This window comes from Balaenoptera musculus, chromosome 7, assembly GCF_009873245.2.
Source record: "Balaenoptera musculus isolate JJ_BM4_2016_0621 chromosome 7, mBalMus1.pri.v3, whole genome shotgun sequence".
Lineage (NCBI taxonomy): Eukaryota > Metazoa > Chordata > Mammalia > Artiodactyla > Balaenopteridae > Balaenoptera > Balaenoptera musculus.
Window position 1 is genome coordinate 46,744,264 of NC_045791.1, and position 19,115 is coordinate 46,763,378.

The 19,115-nt window shown below is 34.2% G+C and overlaps 1 protein-coding gene across 1 annotated transcript in view; it reads right to left on the reverse strand.

The window, feature by feature from the left end:
- The window catches only part of COBLL1 (cordon-bleu WH2 repeat protein like 1), a 150,770-nt gene that overhangs the window by 43,086 nt on the left and 88,569 nt on the right, over positions 1-19,115 (reverse strand). The window contains exons 4-5 of the mRNA XM_036857207.1: positions 6,009-6,210; positions 4,088-4,316 (exon numbers count right to left, since the gene is read on the reverse strand). Coding sequence (XP_036713102.1) covers positions 4,088-4,316; positions 6,009-6,210 — 431 coding nt within the window. The remainder of the gene's footprint in view (positions 1-4,087; positions 4,317-6,008; positions 6,211-19,115) is intronic.

Genomic DNA, 19,115 nt, shown 5'->3' on the forward strand with positions numbered 1-19,115 from the left:
TAGATGCAAACTATTATATATAGAATGGATAAACAACAAGGTCCTTCTGTATAGCACAGGGAGCTATATTTAATATCTTGTGATAAACCATAATGGAAAAGAATATAAAAAAGAATGTGTATAACTGAATCACTTTGCTGTACAGCAGATATTAACACAACATTGTAAATCAACTATACTTCAGTTAAAAAAAAAAAGACATAAGCAAAGATTATTGATGGCTAACATCAAAAAAAGATAACTTGTTATTACAGGTCTGTTAATGGAAATACACAATACCATCCATGAACTATTCTTACCAAAAATATCTCACCCAAATCTGATCAAGTCTCTAGATTTAACAATCAAGTTACAGGAAGCAGAGGATAAAGAAACACGTTAAGTGGCACCAAGGGATGCAATCAGCAAAATTCTGAATGTGGGAAACACCATAAGACAAATGACCTGGTTTCTTCAACAGATAAGTTGCAAATTTTAAAGAAAGATAGAGAGAGACACAGGAGTGGGGATTTATAAATTTTAAAAACATTTCTCCTATGAAACACATATGGGTTTTATGGTAAACCACAGTATAATTTCAGTGACACTGGAGACAAAGTACTATATATTGACATTTGTGGGATATATCTGTAGCAGAACTTACAGCTCAATGTAAAGTCTTAAATACATAGCCCTTTCTTAGGAGTAAATGTATAGTCTTTTTATTTAAAGGAAATGTTTAAAAAATTAAATAAATTATGACAAAGTAGGAGTTATTCCATGGAAGCAAACATAGTTAACACCAATAAATACATTAATGCAATTTTCCTCAATAAGACACTAAAGGAGAACTATATTTCACAGATTAAAACTTCATAAATCTGACACTTCAGATATTAAATAAGCACTATGCATGCTATACAATTCTGACAATGCTAACAATTAATAATAATAGACATGTGGACAGCACTTTGTGGTTAAAGAGTTTTTCACATGCCTAATTCACTCTTTAGAACAATCCTGTGAGGTAGATGTCACAAGTTATTATTCTGATTCCTTTTTATAAGTTAGGGAATGTAAAGAATTGGAAGCAGATGGTACTATCTCATTACACATCGGAGGCCTTGGTGATGGTGACTAGAGAGTCTGAATAACTTGCACCAAGAAAAACAGACATTAAATAGTAGAACTGAATCCAGTATCCATTTAAAGATGATGTGTAATACCTCTGACTTTTTTTTTTTTAAGAAATGCTACTATTTCATTTTAAGATAGACTCCTCCACTAATTGAATGTAGATATACAATTAAATTTAGTTGGAACAGTAAATAGAAAGTTCACATGGTGGTGCAGTGCAATAACTATAACCAGAGTACTCATGTAGTTATTTTTGGTAAAGCAATTTCCAGGCACCTGGGCATCCTCTACTCTGGTTAACTCCTAAGTCTTCACCTAAAGTTCACTTTCAGGGATCACTACAAGTCAGAGTTAAACACTAAGACAAGGAGTTGAGCTTACTTAGAAAAGCAACTCAAATACTGTAGTTTCCTATTTCCCAAAGAGAGGCTGTAAATAATTGCACACAAAGTTCTAAGCCTTCTGATAATATTGGACAAAATAAGGAGGAGGCAGGAGCATTTACAACATTTGGATTGACCCTGTAGATTTTGACACTGTAAAAGGAGCTTTTTTTACATTTTCGTATTACAATCTCTTAAGATTATGTTCACAACATTTAATACTCTGCATAAACCACATACTTTTTTTTAGCTGGAGGGGATATTAGAAATCAATGCATTCAACACCTTCAAACTGAGGCCAACAAGATTATGGAATTTGCTTTCGGTTACGTATGTAGAGACTGGCAAAGTTAGAAGCAAAAGCCAAGTACAAGTAACAGAATGCTGTTGCTGGAAGAACTAGAGAACACTTTTTCCTACCTCTAGATTATTATAGGAGTGGAAGGTGAGATCCGCACAAATAAAGCCATTTGCCCTATCAGTTTGCCAATGAGCTTGAAAGCTAATGTAGTGTCAGAATTAACATGCCTATCTTCTGATTATTAGCCAGTATACACTTTACAAACATAAGAATTTTCAACTCCTTTGATTAGGTTAGTCTTCATGACAGCCGCTAAAAATAAATAATCACACTATTACTGATGTGGGCTTAATTCTTGGAATTGAGAGGCTCATTGTGTTATTAAGAAAATGGAAGTGGTAAAGAAAGAAGATTCCAATAATCCAATAATGTATAATGTGTACACTTTATTAAGTTTTTTTTAGTAGGGGGTAATTATTATAGTAATCAATTACCTGAGCCTATCCTTTTTTAATGGGGAAACAGATTTCCAGACTTTATTATTAATGGCTAATTTTTAATAAAGTTTTCCTCTGTGAAAGTAATACATTTCCATTAAAAAATTCTATAATATAAAGAAAAGAAGGATATATATAAAATAGACCTACTGTATAGCACAGGGAACTCTACTCAATACTCTGTAATGACCTATATGGGAAAAGAATCTAAAAAAGAGTGGATATATGTATAACTGATTCACTTTGCCGTACAACTGAAACTAATACAACATTGTAAATCAAAAATTTTTTTAAATAAAATAAAAACTTAAAAAAAAAATAAAGAAGAGGATGAAAAAAATTCACCCATAGCCCTACCACCTAAAGGTATCAACTCTTAAAATTTTTATGTATTTCTTTTCAGAAATTTCATGTAAAAGCTTTTTTTAAAACATACTGTATTAAACATTTAAAAAGCTTTAAAAGCTGATTTTAGCATAAGCACTTTCCATCTTATTACAAAATATTCACAAACAATTTAATGGTTGCAAACATTTCCTATGATGAATATATACCCTTATTATTCTGAATAACTGTTTCAAAAGAAATAATCTGAGACTCTTCCATGGAACCACCAAGTTATCAGTATATGTACACAATAAAAATCGTAGCAACATCATTTTTTGTCTGAGAGTCAAGGATATGTTTTTCTTATTCTTAAGATGATATTAATTTTCAAACAATTATTGAAATGTAATTACTGAAATTAAATTCAGAAATCAAGGTAGGGGGCTTTAAACTATTTTTCAGGAAATAAAAAACAAAGATTTTCTAAATTAAAATCTTTTACAGAATGTACATATTAGTAATGATAAGAAAACAGGTAAAATTAGCAGCTTGTTTTCAATTTACCCAATAGAAATAGAGATTTCATATTATAATCTGTTTCTACTGATTCATGTGTCTTACCTTGTAAAGATGACTTATTGAAGGCAGTAACAGAAGTGGCTACAGAAGGAGGGGGTAAAAGAGGGTAAATTGACTGAAAAGATAATGTTTGTTCAAGTATAAAACATCACTGAGTTGAAATAGTCATCTATGGATTATTTAAAGCCACAATCTCAGGATAAAGTTTGAAGTTCTCTATACACAGAGGATGTAAGTAATCATTCTTCACTAAACTTTCATTTCTCCTAATAAAACAGACTTGTGTTGAATAAGCTTGCATTTATCTATCAGACATCATAGAAACAAACATTATCTAAAATCTCCAAATTTTAATACATTATTTCTACAGATTTACACTCCAAGCTATTCCTATTTAGAAGATTTTTGTAAGTAGACTGATTCATTTTATAAGCCAGTTGATCTTGGGTGCTGAACTTAGAAAAAAATTTGTCAAGAAACTCCCAAATTTGAAAGATAATTAAGACTCAGACAAATCCATGGTGAGTCTATTGTAATTCACACTTTTTTAGAACAACAATGACTTTACATGTAAACTTTAATTTTCTGTTTAAATCTTAAAACCACAAAGAATTAAGTTAAATTACAGCCCAAATATTCATAGGTAGATGGAAAGGTGTAAAATGTGGATGACAGCTGAGAAAGACGGGTTTTTATTCCAATTTGAATAACTGAACTCAAGTTAAATTTTATTACATTTAGTTTTCTCTTCTTATTCCCAGTGACATGTATTGACTTTTCTACAGGACCCATTAATGTGCCATTATGAACTTGAGAACACTTATACATAAACACAAAACATGCACATATATGCACCAAATGAATAACATGAAAAGTCTACTTACCTCTGCTGACATCCATGGCATATAATTCTCTTAGTCCCAGCTCATTAAGAGATTTTGTCAAGTCGAGGGGCTCCTGAGACTGATAGTCCTTCAATAATTGTGTATGTAATGGATCAAACTCACATTTGCTGCATATAACAGGGGCAAGTTCTTCAAGTGGTGCATGTGGGCTAACTCTCACTATCGTCTTCTGCGTTTTCTTAAAATTGATCACTACTCTCACAGTTTTCTGAAAACACAGATTAAAGCCAGAGTTATACCATGATTTACTGAAACAAACTTTCTATAATGACATCTAGAACAATGAGATAATCTACAATTATATATTGGTACGATAAACAGTATTTTTCTACTTTGTTGTAAAATTTTCTTTTTGATTAATGTTACTTCCTAAATCCAAACCAGGTTCTTAGAAATAGTTTGCTTATTAAGTAATCTAGATTAAATTCATAACTCTTGTAAAGTATTAAGTAGATTTAAATCCAAAAAGAAACATAAAAGCCTCATATCTAGTCCTACAGATGTTTTTGCTTTATTCCATATAATATTTACTTTAAAATTAGCAAATATACATAATAATAGAATTATATATGTTTTATTCTATTTTTTTTAGTTGAGAAATATTTATCTTTCTAATGGTCAGTTGTCTCAATGAAAAAAAAAGGGATATTTTAATTAAGACATTAACATTTTTGAACTTCTCTTATTTGATGTAAGATAAATGAGTTAATCCATTATAAAGAGCTTAACACAGTGTCTGGCACATTGTAAATTATCAATAAGTAAACGTTAACTCTCGTGACTACCTATTGTTGTCACTATTATTACTACTACTTTGGTTAATTTTAATATATTAGTAAAGAATATTATAATAGTCCTCATTTAAATATTTAATACTGCTAATTCAAAATTATTGAGAAGATTTTAAGCATCTCCACATTTTAATGTAACTGAATTAAATTCTATATGTAAATGGCATTTAGAAACATGTGACCATCTTACGTGAAACCTACAGATTGCAGATCTTCAAAGTTTAACATGTATTCATAAAACTAAAATACCATATATAGTCCCATGTTAGCATAAATAATACTATTTCCATTTAGATAAATAGCATGTATACCTTGCTAGAAAACAGCCCAATATCCTGGTTAATATTTAATATTCATATTTTATAGAAAGCAAATGTTTTAGTATTGTCCAAAAAAAGTTAATTTTTTGAAGAAAATATGAGAATGTATTACTCAAGTCATATGTAAATGAACTACTAATTTAATATGTAAACCTTTATATATTTTGTGAAGTTAAAAATGGTTAATATCATTCCTAATGAAAGAGTATTTCTAGAAACCCATAAACTTCTACCCCTGTTGCTTACAGAAAAAGAACAATTTTATAAATAAAGGAGAATTGATGATATTAGAATCACTGTGGTTAAAATTTTTTGCTTAAAATTCATACATCACAGAAAACTGAGCCATCATGTAGCTCAAATTAACAGTAATTTAAATAACTTACAACTACGGCTTACCAAGTACAGAGAAGCCAAAAAATTATTTTAATAAATTCTTAAAGGAATTTGTATTAAAAGAGTATAAAACCTTTTTTTTAATATAAACACTTTTTAAAAGAGTAGCTTAAAATATAGATCTTACATAATTGTCAGATTCTGATACTGTCATATAGATCACTTTAGAGCATCTAAAATCTGAAGTATTCCCCAAATTCTAGTTAATCCAAGGATAAACAACTAAGTGAATCCTAAACAAAGTGGCCCAGGAAAACACTATAGCCATATTTACATCGAATTTGACCAGGAAAGGCAATTTTATTTCATTTGCAATGAGCTGCAGATAATGACTAAAAAAATCAACTTAGTATTTTAGCTGTAAGATACCAAAATCTACAGTGAAAATCTTACCTCTGGTATTATAGGTGTAGGTTTTTTCTTATCCAAAATTTTTGGCTTTAAAATTACTTTTTCTACCTCCAACATTCCTATTGGTGTGTTTGGCTTAAATGTAATGGGGTTCTTTTCAGCTGACAGCAGATCAATTGTGTGACTTGATGGATTTAAGTGATACTGTGCACAGAGGAATATCAACAAGTCCATCATAGGTTTACTGTAAAACAAGAGTAATGCTGATCATAGAACAATTTCATAAACTGTTAAATTTATTGTTTCAAGCATTTTTCCTAGGGCCTCTTGTCTTCAGTAGATAAAACAAAGCTGCAAAATACTATTTGTGAAAGCAGCTTAAAAATCTAACTACAAGATATTTAAGCAGACAAAATTATAATAGTTTAAAACTTCTGAATAGTATTCAAGAGAGCTTGGATCCTTGTGTTGGTTTAAAAATTCTGTATATTTTATCTGCCAAATTGTCTTCATATCACAGATTTCAGTAGAAGGAAAAGCCCTTCCTTATCCAAAAGCAGTCACTTGGTTTAGCAAATTCTCCTTTACAATGTCATTTGGAATATGAGCAATCTTTAGCTTATAAACTGGTTCTCATAAGCATAAAATATTATCACCCTTTGGGCTTTAGAAAGCATAGAAAGAATCTACGTGAGGAAGCCCACAAATCCTAAAGAAGAGTGTCGTACAGATTTCTTAATTCATTCAAACAGCATTTAATATTTTCTAGGCACTGGAGACACGGTACAACTGTTACGGCATACCTTCTCTCATAGATCTAATACTCTGCTGGATGGACCAGACCGAATGTCAGCAAACTACAGTCTGCAGGTCAAAGTGGGCCCACAGCCTGTTTTTTGTAAATAAAGGTTTACTGGCACACAGCCATGCTCATTTGTTTACATAATATCTAGGGCTACTTTTGTGTTACAATGGCAGATTTGAGTAGATGTGACTGAAACTGTATGGCCCACAAAACCTAATATTTTTACTATCTGGTTCTTGACAGAAAAAGTTTATGGACTCTTGTGCTAGACAGTGAAAAAAATAACCAAGTAAACGTATGAGATAATTTTAAATAGTGATTAAGTGTTAAACACTAATGGTAATACATAACCTATCTCTATAGGGAATTGTTAATCCAACTTGAGATTCAGAGACACTTCTTAATTTTTTGCTTCCCTTTCCACAGACTCCAACTGTTGACACAGACTTTTCTTTCCATTCACAGCATCAACAGAACAGTGTGGTCTCCAATTCTTTTTTTTTCTTTTCTTTAACATCTTAATTGTAGTATAATTGCTTTACAATGGTGTGTTAGTTTCTGCTCCAATTCCTTCTTAACTGTCAGCCTTTAAGGAAAGCACACCAAAAAATCTTTTGTATTATGTGCTTTCCTCAAACATCTGGAGATCCTAAGCTATTAGATTGTATTTAAGACTGAGGCACTAAAACACTGTGTAAAAGTCCTATTTTCATGAACTGAGGTATATAGGTTGATGGGCTTCATTTGAGGGTAATCAGGCGGCCAGCTTTTTTTTTTTTTTCCAATGGGAGGTAAAACTATAAATAAAAAATAATTCTCCAATTTCTTGAGTAGATATATGAACCCAGCTACCAGTGTTTTAGAAAGTTGACAGGGAACTGAGGCTTAAAATCTCACTGTTCAGCATGCTATTTTTAATTTAGTAATCTGTTTTCATATGCACCTCATTCCCAGTCTCCTAAGTGGAACTCCCAGGTATGTAGTAGCCTCTCTGGTTCAACATTTTCAGACAGGCAGTGTCCTGCTGGGGAAGGATTAGTTGTCTGGCACTGTGTGGTCTTGAGGTCAAACACTTTATATAGATTTTCAAACCATCCCCTGGATTCAGACCCTACCTCACCCTCACCTTCTACGGTTGTTGCCCATTCTGAAGCCATTCCAGTTGCTTTGGGAAAAAGAGGTATATTTCATAATAGTACACTCACCTCCCTTCTCTCTCCCACGTACAAGTTGTACCCATTATACATATACCAAGAAAAATAAATAAATAAAAGACTAAGTCCCTCAGTAAAAAAATGTTCTCTGGAATATGTTTCAATACCCAAAATACATTTCCTGTATCTTTATTAAATGCTTGCACAGTAATATTTAGGAGTTTTATGTCCTTCTCTTGAGCTATCTAGTATGTTCATACATAAATTTTCTATAATTGCCCAAATTTTGGCTTTGGATAGTACATATTTAATTTCATTGAGAGAAAAACTAGCATAATGGTATTGTTGAAGTTCATTTTGTCGTAACATAGTACTCTATGACAGCAATTTGATGCTACGTACCAATTCTAGATTTGGAAAATGGTACTTCTTTCCCTGATAGTAAATAAACTTAAGAAGGATTAGGTAATGCCTAGAAAAATACAGTATAATTATAAATACAGTTAAGCTGGAAGAGGAGAGAATTTTCACTGCCAACTAAATGGAGCTGTCCACTGTGGTCTATGAGTAAATGGTGATATGTTCAGATTATATTTCTCTTTCTCTTTATATATAAATGTGCCAACTAATTCATGTAAAAATTCTAAACTTTACACTTCAAACATCTTTTACTTCTTAAATTTACAGTTCTTTAGAATCTCTGCCAGAAATATACACTAAAAGTTAACAAGACAAAAATAGTGATTAGTTTAAAGTTTTGTTTTTGTTTTGTTAATCCCTATTTTTGTGCTACCATTTTTTCATCCCTTTATGTACAAACATATAAACCTTTAAGGAAAAAGATACTTGAAAATTTTTTAAAGATAATAACAATTTGACACTCTTATTTAAACCTTCTGATATGCCTTAATGAATTACTGTATTTCTATCTGTGATATACAAATTTTCTAATTTAATAAAAGTGATGGATAATGGGCCAAGAATATTATAATTATGGCCTATTCCTTTAGTCAAAATGGTCATCTATAATCTTTGCACACTATAGTATATATAGTATACTATACTTTTTTTGTAGCAAAAACGTTGCATGCTGACTAGAACCTTTGAACTCACTGCCTAAATGTTTTCTAATAAACGACTCTTGGAAAGGCAAGTAAAAGTTACAGATCTTCTTTATAACCTTATTCTCTCATTCTATAATTACAGGTTCAACTTTTTATTCAATAATTCCAGAAGCCAATTTTGTCTAGAAAATATTCCTATTCCCAGGCAGATAAATGCAAAAGACCAGAAAGTTCTCTAACAGACAAAAATACAGATGGGGATTTAATACTGCCTATGATAATGATATTTCAAATTTCTGGGGAAAGAACTGAATGTTCAATAACTGGTACTGGGAAAAATCTGATGAAAAAAAAAGCTATGTATCTACCTTATTCCTTACACTAAAGTAAGCCCAAGTGGACTAGCTATATAAATATGAGAATATAATTCTGGGCAGGGGGAAGGGGGGGGAACCAAAAAGAAATCCATCTTCATGTAGTTTATGTTCTAGAGCAGGGCTGTCCAACAGAACTTTCTGCAATGATAGAAATGCTCTGTATCTGTCCTGTCCAATACTGTGGCCACTCACTGCATATAGCTACTGAGCATTTGAAATACATTGAGCTAGTGGACTAATAAACTGAATTTTTCATTTCACTTACATTTAAACAGTTTAAACACACATGTGGTGAGTGGCCACTGTATTGGACAGAGTAGCTCTAGTGCACTGATTCTCAAGTGTGATTCACAAATCAGCAGCATCAGTGTTGCTGGGAACTTATTAGAAATGCAAATTCTCAAGCCCCAGTCCAGATCATTGAATCGGAGACTCTGGGGGTGAGGCACAGGAATATGTGCTTTGACAAGCACTCCAGCTGATTCTGACACATACTATAGTTTTCGAACCAGTGATCTGGAGAGAAGAGGATAAAGAAACAAGTAAATTATATAGTATATCAGATAATGATAAATGCCATGATGAAAGTAAGATAAGGATGGAGATTAGAAAATGTCCTAACTGAAAAAATGACATTAGAAAAGAGACCTGAATGGAATGGGATACTGGGGAAAGAGTGTTCCAGGCATAGTTGACAAGTGCAAAGGCCCTGAGGCAGAAGTGTGCTCCACATGTTTAAAGAAAAACAGAAACCAGCCTGCTGGGGTGAAAACAGTAGACATGATATCAGAGTGATTTTCTTATAGATCTGGAAGGCCTGGTGAAGACTTGGGATTTTATGAAGTGAGGTAGAAAACCACAAAAGGGTTCTGAGGAGTGATGGGATCTATTTTACATTTTTAAAGGATAATATTCTGATTGCTGTATTCACAGTAGCCTGAGGTTACAAAGCTATTGCAAAAATTTAGGTGAGAGAAGGTGATAGCTTAGACTAGTCAGATTCCAGATATATTTCATAAGGAGGTGATAGGATTAAATCTAATGCAGGAAGAAAAGGGTAAGATGACACAAGAGACAGAAAGAGGAGCCAGCCAATGGGAAGAGGCCAGGATTGCAGGGACACTACCAAGTGGCAGCATTGCTAAAAGGACTCCATAGAAGGCCTAAAATGCTCATTTAAGTTATTTGGTATGTGATATACTTACTAACCTCTCCCTGGTGACCCGCAAACCATCGCTATGGTCCTGGTAGCTTTGAGAGGGGTTAAATCAAGGAGAGAAAGGACATTTCAAAAAGTAGAGACTGGAAAATAAGAATCCAAAAAAAGGATATAAAGTCCAAGCCAGAGGCGGCTCCAAGAACATAAACCCTTGGGAATTTACAATAATATTATAAAGGGTATTTATGGAACAGGGGTTCAGGCCAATCTTTCGGAGACCTCAAAGAACAGAATGACCTAAAGATGCTATCTGGGTTCCATTTATAACTAGATGTGAACTCCTCTCTAGCAGGACCACCTCTTAGCAGACTTTCTTCCCAGGACCTAATACAATGTTGGTCAGGGTCATTGAATGTGAATTTATAGGAACCAATGATTATTTATCTCTTAGGTAATTTTGCTTAAACATCCATGAGTTCAAACACATAGCAGATAATATGCATTTGAGATTTCTGTTCAGTGTCTGATGCATGAAAAGATGAAATTGTTGAAAGGAGATTCACATGCCTTAAAAAAAACCACATAGGTGAGAAAGCTGTTTTGCTTTTTGTTTTTTAATTAACAAACTTGACTAGTAGCATTGTTGTGTCTAAAGCCTGTACATCTTTACACAGAAGTGGGATATAAGCATTAAGTTGGGCTAAGACCTTATCCGAAAACAGCCTCAGACCAGTTCAATTGCTTGAAATATTTAATTGAAAGCTCAGCATTTGGCACCAAAAGCACAGAAGAGATGACCCTGACCTAGCGGATTCTGAGGGTGGGAATTACTGACTGGCTCTACCATAAAGGAGCTGTAACACTATAAAGGCAGGACATTAACTTTTAAGCAGGCTCTGCATGCAGTGGAGCTGCTTTGGGGATTAACTAGTCACAAAGTGCTCCCACAGAAAACGAAACCATCTCTTGAGTATAGTTTAGAATTATCCACCTGAATGCCAAGTTACTTCTACCAAAAACAACAATTTTGGTTTGAGGATAATTATCCTAAGCTGATGCACCTAACAGCCGTTGGCAAAAAGGTTTAAGCACGTGATCACCACAGGAAGGATGCTTGTTCTCCTGTTTGCTAAGGTAGGAGCACATGCCAGCAGTCTACCTGAAACCCGAGCCAAATAACTAAAAGTTGAAAAGGATTGGCTGAATTTGTTCATTACTTCCTCATTCAAGTAAGAAACAGTCTTTTCCTCCTCTCTACTACCACATTACTTTGAATTTTGGTTTATTATTTAAGAGTCTGCTTTGCATTATTTACAGATTTTTTTTCTCTTATGGCTGCCTGGAGGGCCGATTTAAAAAAAAAAAAACAAAATTCTTTAGAAACTCTTCTTTGAAATGGAAGAAATCCCTATGAGATTTCCCAGTCCTTATAGAAACAAACAATCCCTTGCATTAATTTCATACCTATTATCTCATTTGAGCTCACAACCACCACAAAAGCTACTCCCACTTTACGAATGAAAAAATTGTGGTTAGAGAAGTTACATGAACAGATTGTGAGGAGCATAAATAGAATTAGGGTGCAGTCAGGATTGAAATGTCCTGACTCCTAATCCAGCTACATTTTAGCCTCATGATCCCATGAATCAGGATTCAGGATAGGGTGGATGGTTTGCAACAGGCTACCTGCTATCTGCTGCAGTTTTACTTCATAGATTGATGGCATCACTAAATTACCCCCTAAAATCCTCCAGTGACCCTTCCTGCATTCATGACACATATTAAGGGAACTCTTGTCCTAGTTTTACTACCTGCTAGATAAGACAAGACTTCCCATTTTTGCGTTTTTAAGATCCACTTGGATATCAAAAATGAAAGTCATGATTCGCCAAAGAGCTTTCAGATCAGCTCCAACAACTACATAGGTGAATTTCCAAACCCTAGAGGTGCTTAAACAAAGTCACTTACCAATAGGGTTGCAATGAAATTTATCATCCAATCTGGACACCTGAGATCGAAAGAGGGGCACTATTAGTAATTACTCTGGGATAATAGGTACAAACAGGGACTGTCATAGGAAAATGAAGATGCATGATGATGTCTTTTTTATGACTAGATGGATTTCAAGCATCTGATAAGGGGTTGAACCCCAATGAGTAAGATTCTTCCTTAGTATGATTCTTTAAACCTACCCCAGTATCTACTAAGGTATTTTACCCATTCTCAATACATGCTCAAAACTGAGTTGAGTTGAATTGGTTCCAACTGTCCCTTACAAATGCATACCAACAACCCAACTAAACTTACCAATAACAGTATAGGAACTTGTAAAACATTCTCCATTGTTACTGATGTTTACCTATCTTAAGCTAACCCACCTCATTTAGTAATGAGTTCAGGAATGAAGCTAACACACCTAATTCAGAAGGAGTTCAGGAGTGCTCTCGAACTATGCTTGTGGGCATGAAATGAAGTGGATCAGGTACATAAAACAAATAAACCTAATCTCCAAGTTGAGAGTGCTTACTGAATTATGCAATAGGAAACATTTTGAAGAAAGTAACACACAATTTAAATTTGAAGACAATAATAGATCAGGGTAGTGTTAAATTGATAAAAGGTCGTATATCAAATACTAAAAACAGATACTTCTCAAAGCAAAAAAAAAAGTTGAAATTCTCCACTTTTGACTAAACTCTACTTGATCATTTATTTTGGATACTATATTTGAAGCTAATTATAAACAATTACCTTCATAAAAACTGTGATTGGGCTTCACTGGTGGCGCAGTGGTTGAGAATCTGCCTGCTAATGCAGGGGACACGGGTTCGAGCCCTGGTCTGGGAAGATCCCACATGCCGCGGAGCAACTAGGCCCGTGAGCCACAACTACTGAGCCTGCGCGTCTGGAGCCTGTGCTCCGCAACAAGAGAGGCCGCGATAGTGAGAGGCCCGCGCACTGTGATGAAGAGTGGCCCCCACTTGCCACAACTAGAGAAAGCCCTCGCACAGAAACGAAGACACGACACAGCCAAAAATAAATACATAAATAAATAAATTTTAAAAAAAACAACAACTGTGATTTAGGAACATACCTATTAAACATACATACGCACCCCTTATAAAAAGAGAAATACCACCAATATATCTCACTGCAATTGGGACAATTCAAATATGGGCAAAGGATAAGCTAAAATGTTATTGACATGAAAGTTAGAAATTATTGACTGAAAAAACAGGCGAGTTACAAGATAGCATGTACAATATGATGTCATACTGGCAAAAGAGGAAAAGGTTCCTATATAGGTATATGTGTAGATATACAATTGTGAGTGTGTGTGGTGTATGTCTATGTATATGTCTGTGTGAGTAAAAGGTTATATACCACAATGTTAATAACTGTAATCTTTCTCCTTAATAATGACATGGTGTTTTAAGTATTTTTTCTGGCTTATCTGTCTTTTCCTACTTTCTGTAAGGCCCAACCATTGCATTTATAGTCACAAAAAATTAAAAGTAACATTAACAAGGGCCATTGTTATAAGGTGTAGATGCCAGGAAAGGAAAGGGATGAGGGTGGCCCTCCCAGGACTTGGAGGGCATTTGTTAGCATTCTGTCACCGTTTCTCAAACCAGGAGAGCGATCAGCCAACAGAGGCTTACGTGCTGCCTGACTCAGGGCAGTGGGAGAGTGCCAAAGCCTGGAGTACAGGATTCCAACTAGGTAGAAACTCAGGCAGGACCGTTACACTTAAATAACTTAACAGCTAAAATTCCAACTTTTATTTTAAGCAGGTACAATTGAAAAAGTATCTAAACCAAAATTTAAAGCATCTTTATGGAGTTCAATGTGATTATGCCATGCAATAGATTTTTAGCAGTATGTTTTTGAAATCTATTACCCTATTATATAATGTATTCATCACACATCTGTCATATCTGTCATTTGACATTTTTCAATAAATATAAGAATGATACGAAATTCTGAAACTCTTCTGTGATCCATACCGTTCGTTGTATTACTGGTTTTTGTTTTTTGTTTTTTTGTTTTTTTTTTTGGAGAGGGGTGAGTTAAACAAAATTGACCCACATTGATCCAGTAATTTCTTGTCGTTTTTCATAGTCTACTTTTTTCCAATAGGTGGCACTGTAGTCCATGTAAAACTCTCCTGAGCTAGTTCTCAGACCCACCCAGTGCCCTTCAAAACTCTGGTCTTAAAGGCCAGAGATGTGAGGTGACTTGCTTGACATCACATGGCAAGTTATGTAATAAACCGTAGAGCCTGAGCTTTCTAACTTCAAGTTCTATGCTTTCTTTGTGTTTTCATTCCTGGTATTCTAAGATTTGCTCAGATCAAAGCAAACTCCTATTTATGGTATTCAGGTCATAAAATAGCGTAAGTTACAGGAGAGAGAGAATGTTAATATACCCATAGAATGCTCTCCCTATAGGCTAACAAAGAGGGTTAATGTCAATCTTTGATCAAATTCCCAAATGAAAACTGCTTTTAAAGTGTCCCCAGAGAAAGAGGAAAAAGGAAAAATACTTATTCAGTGAGAATGACACCTGACTATAAGGTAAGGACCTACAGTGATATACAAACATACCCACATATTTCCATTTTCTCTGTAGTGTCTATGCCAGCTTAGCCTATAAGCTCATTTTCATTAAAAATTAACTTTTCCCAAGTACTGGTAGACACCACCACTTACGCTATTGCATAGTGTGGTACATTCTTTGGAGCACAGCCCCTAGGCAGCTTGCCTCTAACAGTAGTATTCTTTAATGCTCACTTTTAATAAGGCACAGAGCTGCTTTGCCTGGTGAAAAAGGTTGTTTACTTGACCAGCACACACAGATACAAACACACACACACACACACACAGATATGTATACACATATACCTGTACTTCTTCCTTCCATCCAATCATTCGTAATAACAGGACACACAGAAATTTCCAGGAGTTTTCAGGCTGCCGCTCAGCCATCTTCAATGTAAGTCAAGGATCGCAAAGGCAAGATAACAGACGTCGGGTGACTTTTGGTCACTAAAGAGGCAATATCACAAAGCTCTGGTACCAAAAGATTGGTAAATCTGCAGAAGGCTCCTAACCTGATTCAAGATAACAAGTTTTTAGTTTGTCCCTGAGCATAAGGTCTATTACCACCTCCAATCTCATTGTGTTCCTTAATCCGAATAAGCTCTTTGGTGAAAAATCAATGTACAAACAAGTGCATTCTTCTGAAAATAATGCTGTGTGTTACATTCTCAAAAATGAAACATTCTGAGCATATCTCTGCATGAATTGTATAAGAAGAGAGGGGAACTTTCTAAAAATCGTCCCCAAGAATCCATTTTGAGAAGCAAAACTTTTCTGAACAGTTAAATGAAGCATATGATAAGTTTCTAAATATTTATTTCAGGCTCCTATTGATATTCGTCTCCAAAGGAAATATATATATAAATAATACTATCAAAATAAATATAATATATATAATATACAAAGAATATTTAGACAAATTAAGAAGAGATGGTCTCAAAAAATTAAATTAGAGATCCTTCACAGTAACATATGGAACTCTGATTTAGCTAAGAAAACCTTATGCCCTTAAACTTATTTAAAATGATTCTTCTGTAGTCCCCCACTAAATTCCTGTATCATTTTGTTGAAAATTGTCCTATTCCATTTATGGTAACAAAGCCCAGAAGAAATTTAAGTTATCTATATCATGGGTCTTCACATAGGTAGCTAATATTTTTCAGAAATAGAAGAAATTTTTCTATTTGTACATTTTTGTTTTTGTTGTTATTGTTAAACGTTGGTTTTTGTTTGGTTTTTTTTAAATAATGGGCCAGCAGTTGCTGCAACCTTCAAGATACCCCAAATAACACTCTTAAGATATCCTGAATCGCCTTCTAAAATATCTGGAATCACTCCTGAGATATCCAGAATCACACTCCCGAAATACTCAGAATCACACAACCACTTTTAATTATAAACATTTAATATAAAAAAAAAAATTAGTCATAGTGTCTACAACTTGAGTCATTCCTGAGTGATAAAACTATTAGGAACAAAGTCTCAAAATCAAACCCCCTAGTAAAAACACTGATATAAAACAAATTCTACTCTCAGAAAAGTTTTTCAGCCCCAAAATTTAAAGTTTTGTTTAAATTTTTCAAACAAAATTTAAAAAGCAATCAGAATTTGGGGCATTCTTGCCTTACTCTCTACCTGAGGAAATATATTTAAGAGATCCTGGGAAAGCTACTGGGACCCATCCAAATGCCTCTTCAAGACACACCATTTAAGTTGCTACCTCCATCAACATATAAGATTTAGGGAGACAATATGCTGAATTTACTAAATGCCTACTACATTGCAAGAAACTGTAAAAAAAAAATTAAAAAAGAAAAGAAAGAAAGAAAAAAAGAAAAAATAAACTGTGCTAAGCACCAAGAAGAAAAGTCGTGATACCTGCATGGATCTTATGGTTTATTTAAGAAGATAAGATACACATATAAATTATAGCATAGGACAATGTATGATTGTCCTATCTGGTTATAAAGTGCCAGAAGAGTTTGGAAGTCAGAGGTAATAGTTCATTCTGGGGAAATCAGGGAGCCTTTAAATCAAAAGTGTCACTTGAGCTACATTAACTGGATAAAATGTGGCTGGTAAGGTACTCAAGATGGAATGGCTTTCCAAAAAAAGTGTGGAGGTGGAAAAAGTAGAGTATCTGTAGAATCAAAGAGTCATGCGGCTGAAGCTTAAGCTATTCAAAGGCGAGTAGTGAAGGAAAGCCTGCTTAACTCCAGAGGAGAAGAGAAGAAGGTGCCCCAGTGTCCAGGCTTGTTAACTTGGACTTTCTTACTTTGTTGAATTGCCATCCCTGCAGTCTTTTATCAAAGTGAGTGCCACAAACAGAGGGATGTTTTAGTCAGATTAACCTGAGGGTGGGGAATGAATGGAGAGAGCCCAGGGTTAAGGAAAACAGTTCTCAAAAGAAAATGGTGGAAGTCACTATGTGCCAGGCACTGATAAGTATTTCATTTAATCCCAACAACAATTCAGTTATAAAACATTTTTTATAGATAAGAAAACTGAAGCAATTCAACAACAGTTGGTGGCCCAGAAACAAAAAGCTGACTGATGGAAAATTACTCCAGTTTAGGAACGTGGAAGGCAAACATGCTGGAAGGTCAAAAGGGTGGGGAAAATCTAGGGTCCTTATAAGTACAAATGTAGTAGAAATGACTGATGCAGAATCCAAGTCAAATATGAAGAAAAATGCAGCAACAGGAAGAGAGATCATCAATTAGACTTAATAAGGAGGATGAAGAACAAATCCAATTAAGAAAGAGAAAGTGGATAAGCTAGATCTAAAAAAGTTGTGTCAAAGAGGGAACCTAAGATCTCAGTATTGGATCAGCTTCAAAGTGGTAAGATACCATGGTCCAGGTGGACATGGGATGTACACTATGGATGTATTTTCCCAGAGTCAAGGAAACAGAAGAAAAGTTAGCTCAGGGTAGCATGTGGAAAAGTTTAAAGTAATTATGATGGGTGACAGGATAGAGGGGAAACCCATGATTCTAATACTGAAGTCACTGAGGTTTAAAAACAAACAAACAAACAAACAAACAAAAGAACCCAGAAGGCTGATAGTAGAGAAGATGGCAATATAAACAGATGACTGGTATATTCAAGATGAAAGTTTGAGGAGTACTGATAATGAAACCATTGTTACCTGTCAGCATCAGTGAAGAACTAGGAAAAAATACTGACTTTTTAAAAAAATTACCTTGAATTCAGTGAACATAAGAGGAATTGCCTTTATTACCCCTAGCCACATCCATTACCATTATTATTTTAAAACCAGGGTAATGGTGTGATTTAAAGGATTGAAGATGATGCGATGGCCACTGTCTCTAACTTACAAGATGCCTTCCTCCCTCAGAAGAGGCAAAACCCACCTGCATCTAAGGTGGAAGCCCACCAAGGTCAGTCACAGGGTTCTCAACCTCCTAAATATGGTTCAATGGGTCATCTCCAAAACTACTTCCAATACAAAATAAATGGCAAAGTGCAACTTACTTAAATTTAATGAGAATTTAATACACAATACTATGTATTGTTTGCTAATGCTGAACTTTTCTATTTTCATGAACTTCCAATAATTCATAAAGTTGTATATAAATCTTAAGAATAGCTCTCAAGATTAAGGTTATCTTGAATAAATTTCATCTAGATAAGACCACTTTGCAAAAATGCAGTACTCAATATGTTGCCTGCTTATTCTTTCCTTCTACACACACATATATACATACACATATACTGCAATACTAAGATCAAAATAGCTTAAATTTCTAAAACAGGACTCTTGATAACAAACGGGTAGTTGAAGGTGAAAGGTGGAACAAGACCAAGTATACAACTCATGTAACTTTCCACTTCAAAATGAAATGGAAAATTACACTTGGCTTTATTACATTTTTCCAGTTTTTATTCAGGTATTAAAAATATCAGTCTCCTAAATCACATATTCCCTTCTCGCTGGATTAAAGTTTAATTCTATGTTTCTATTA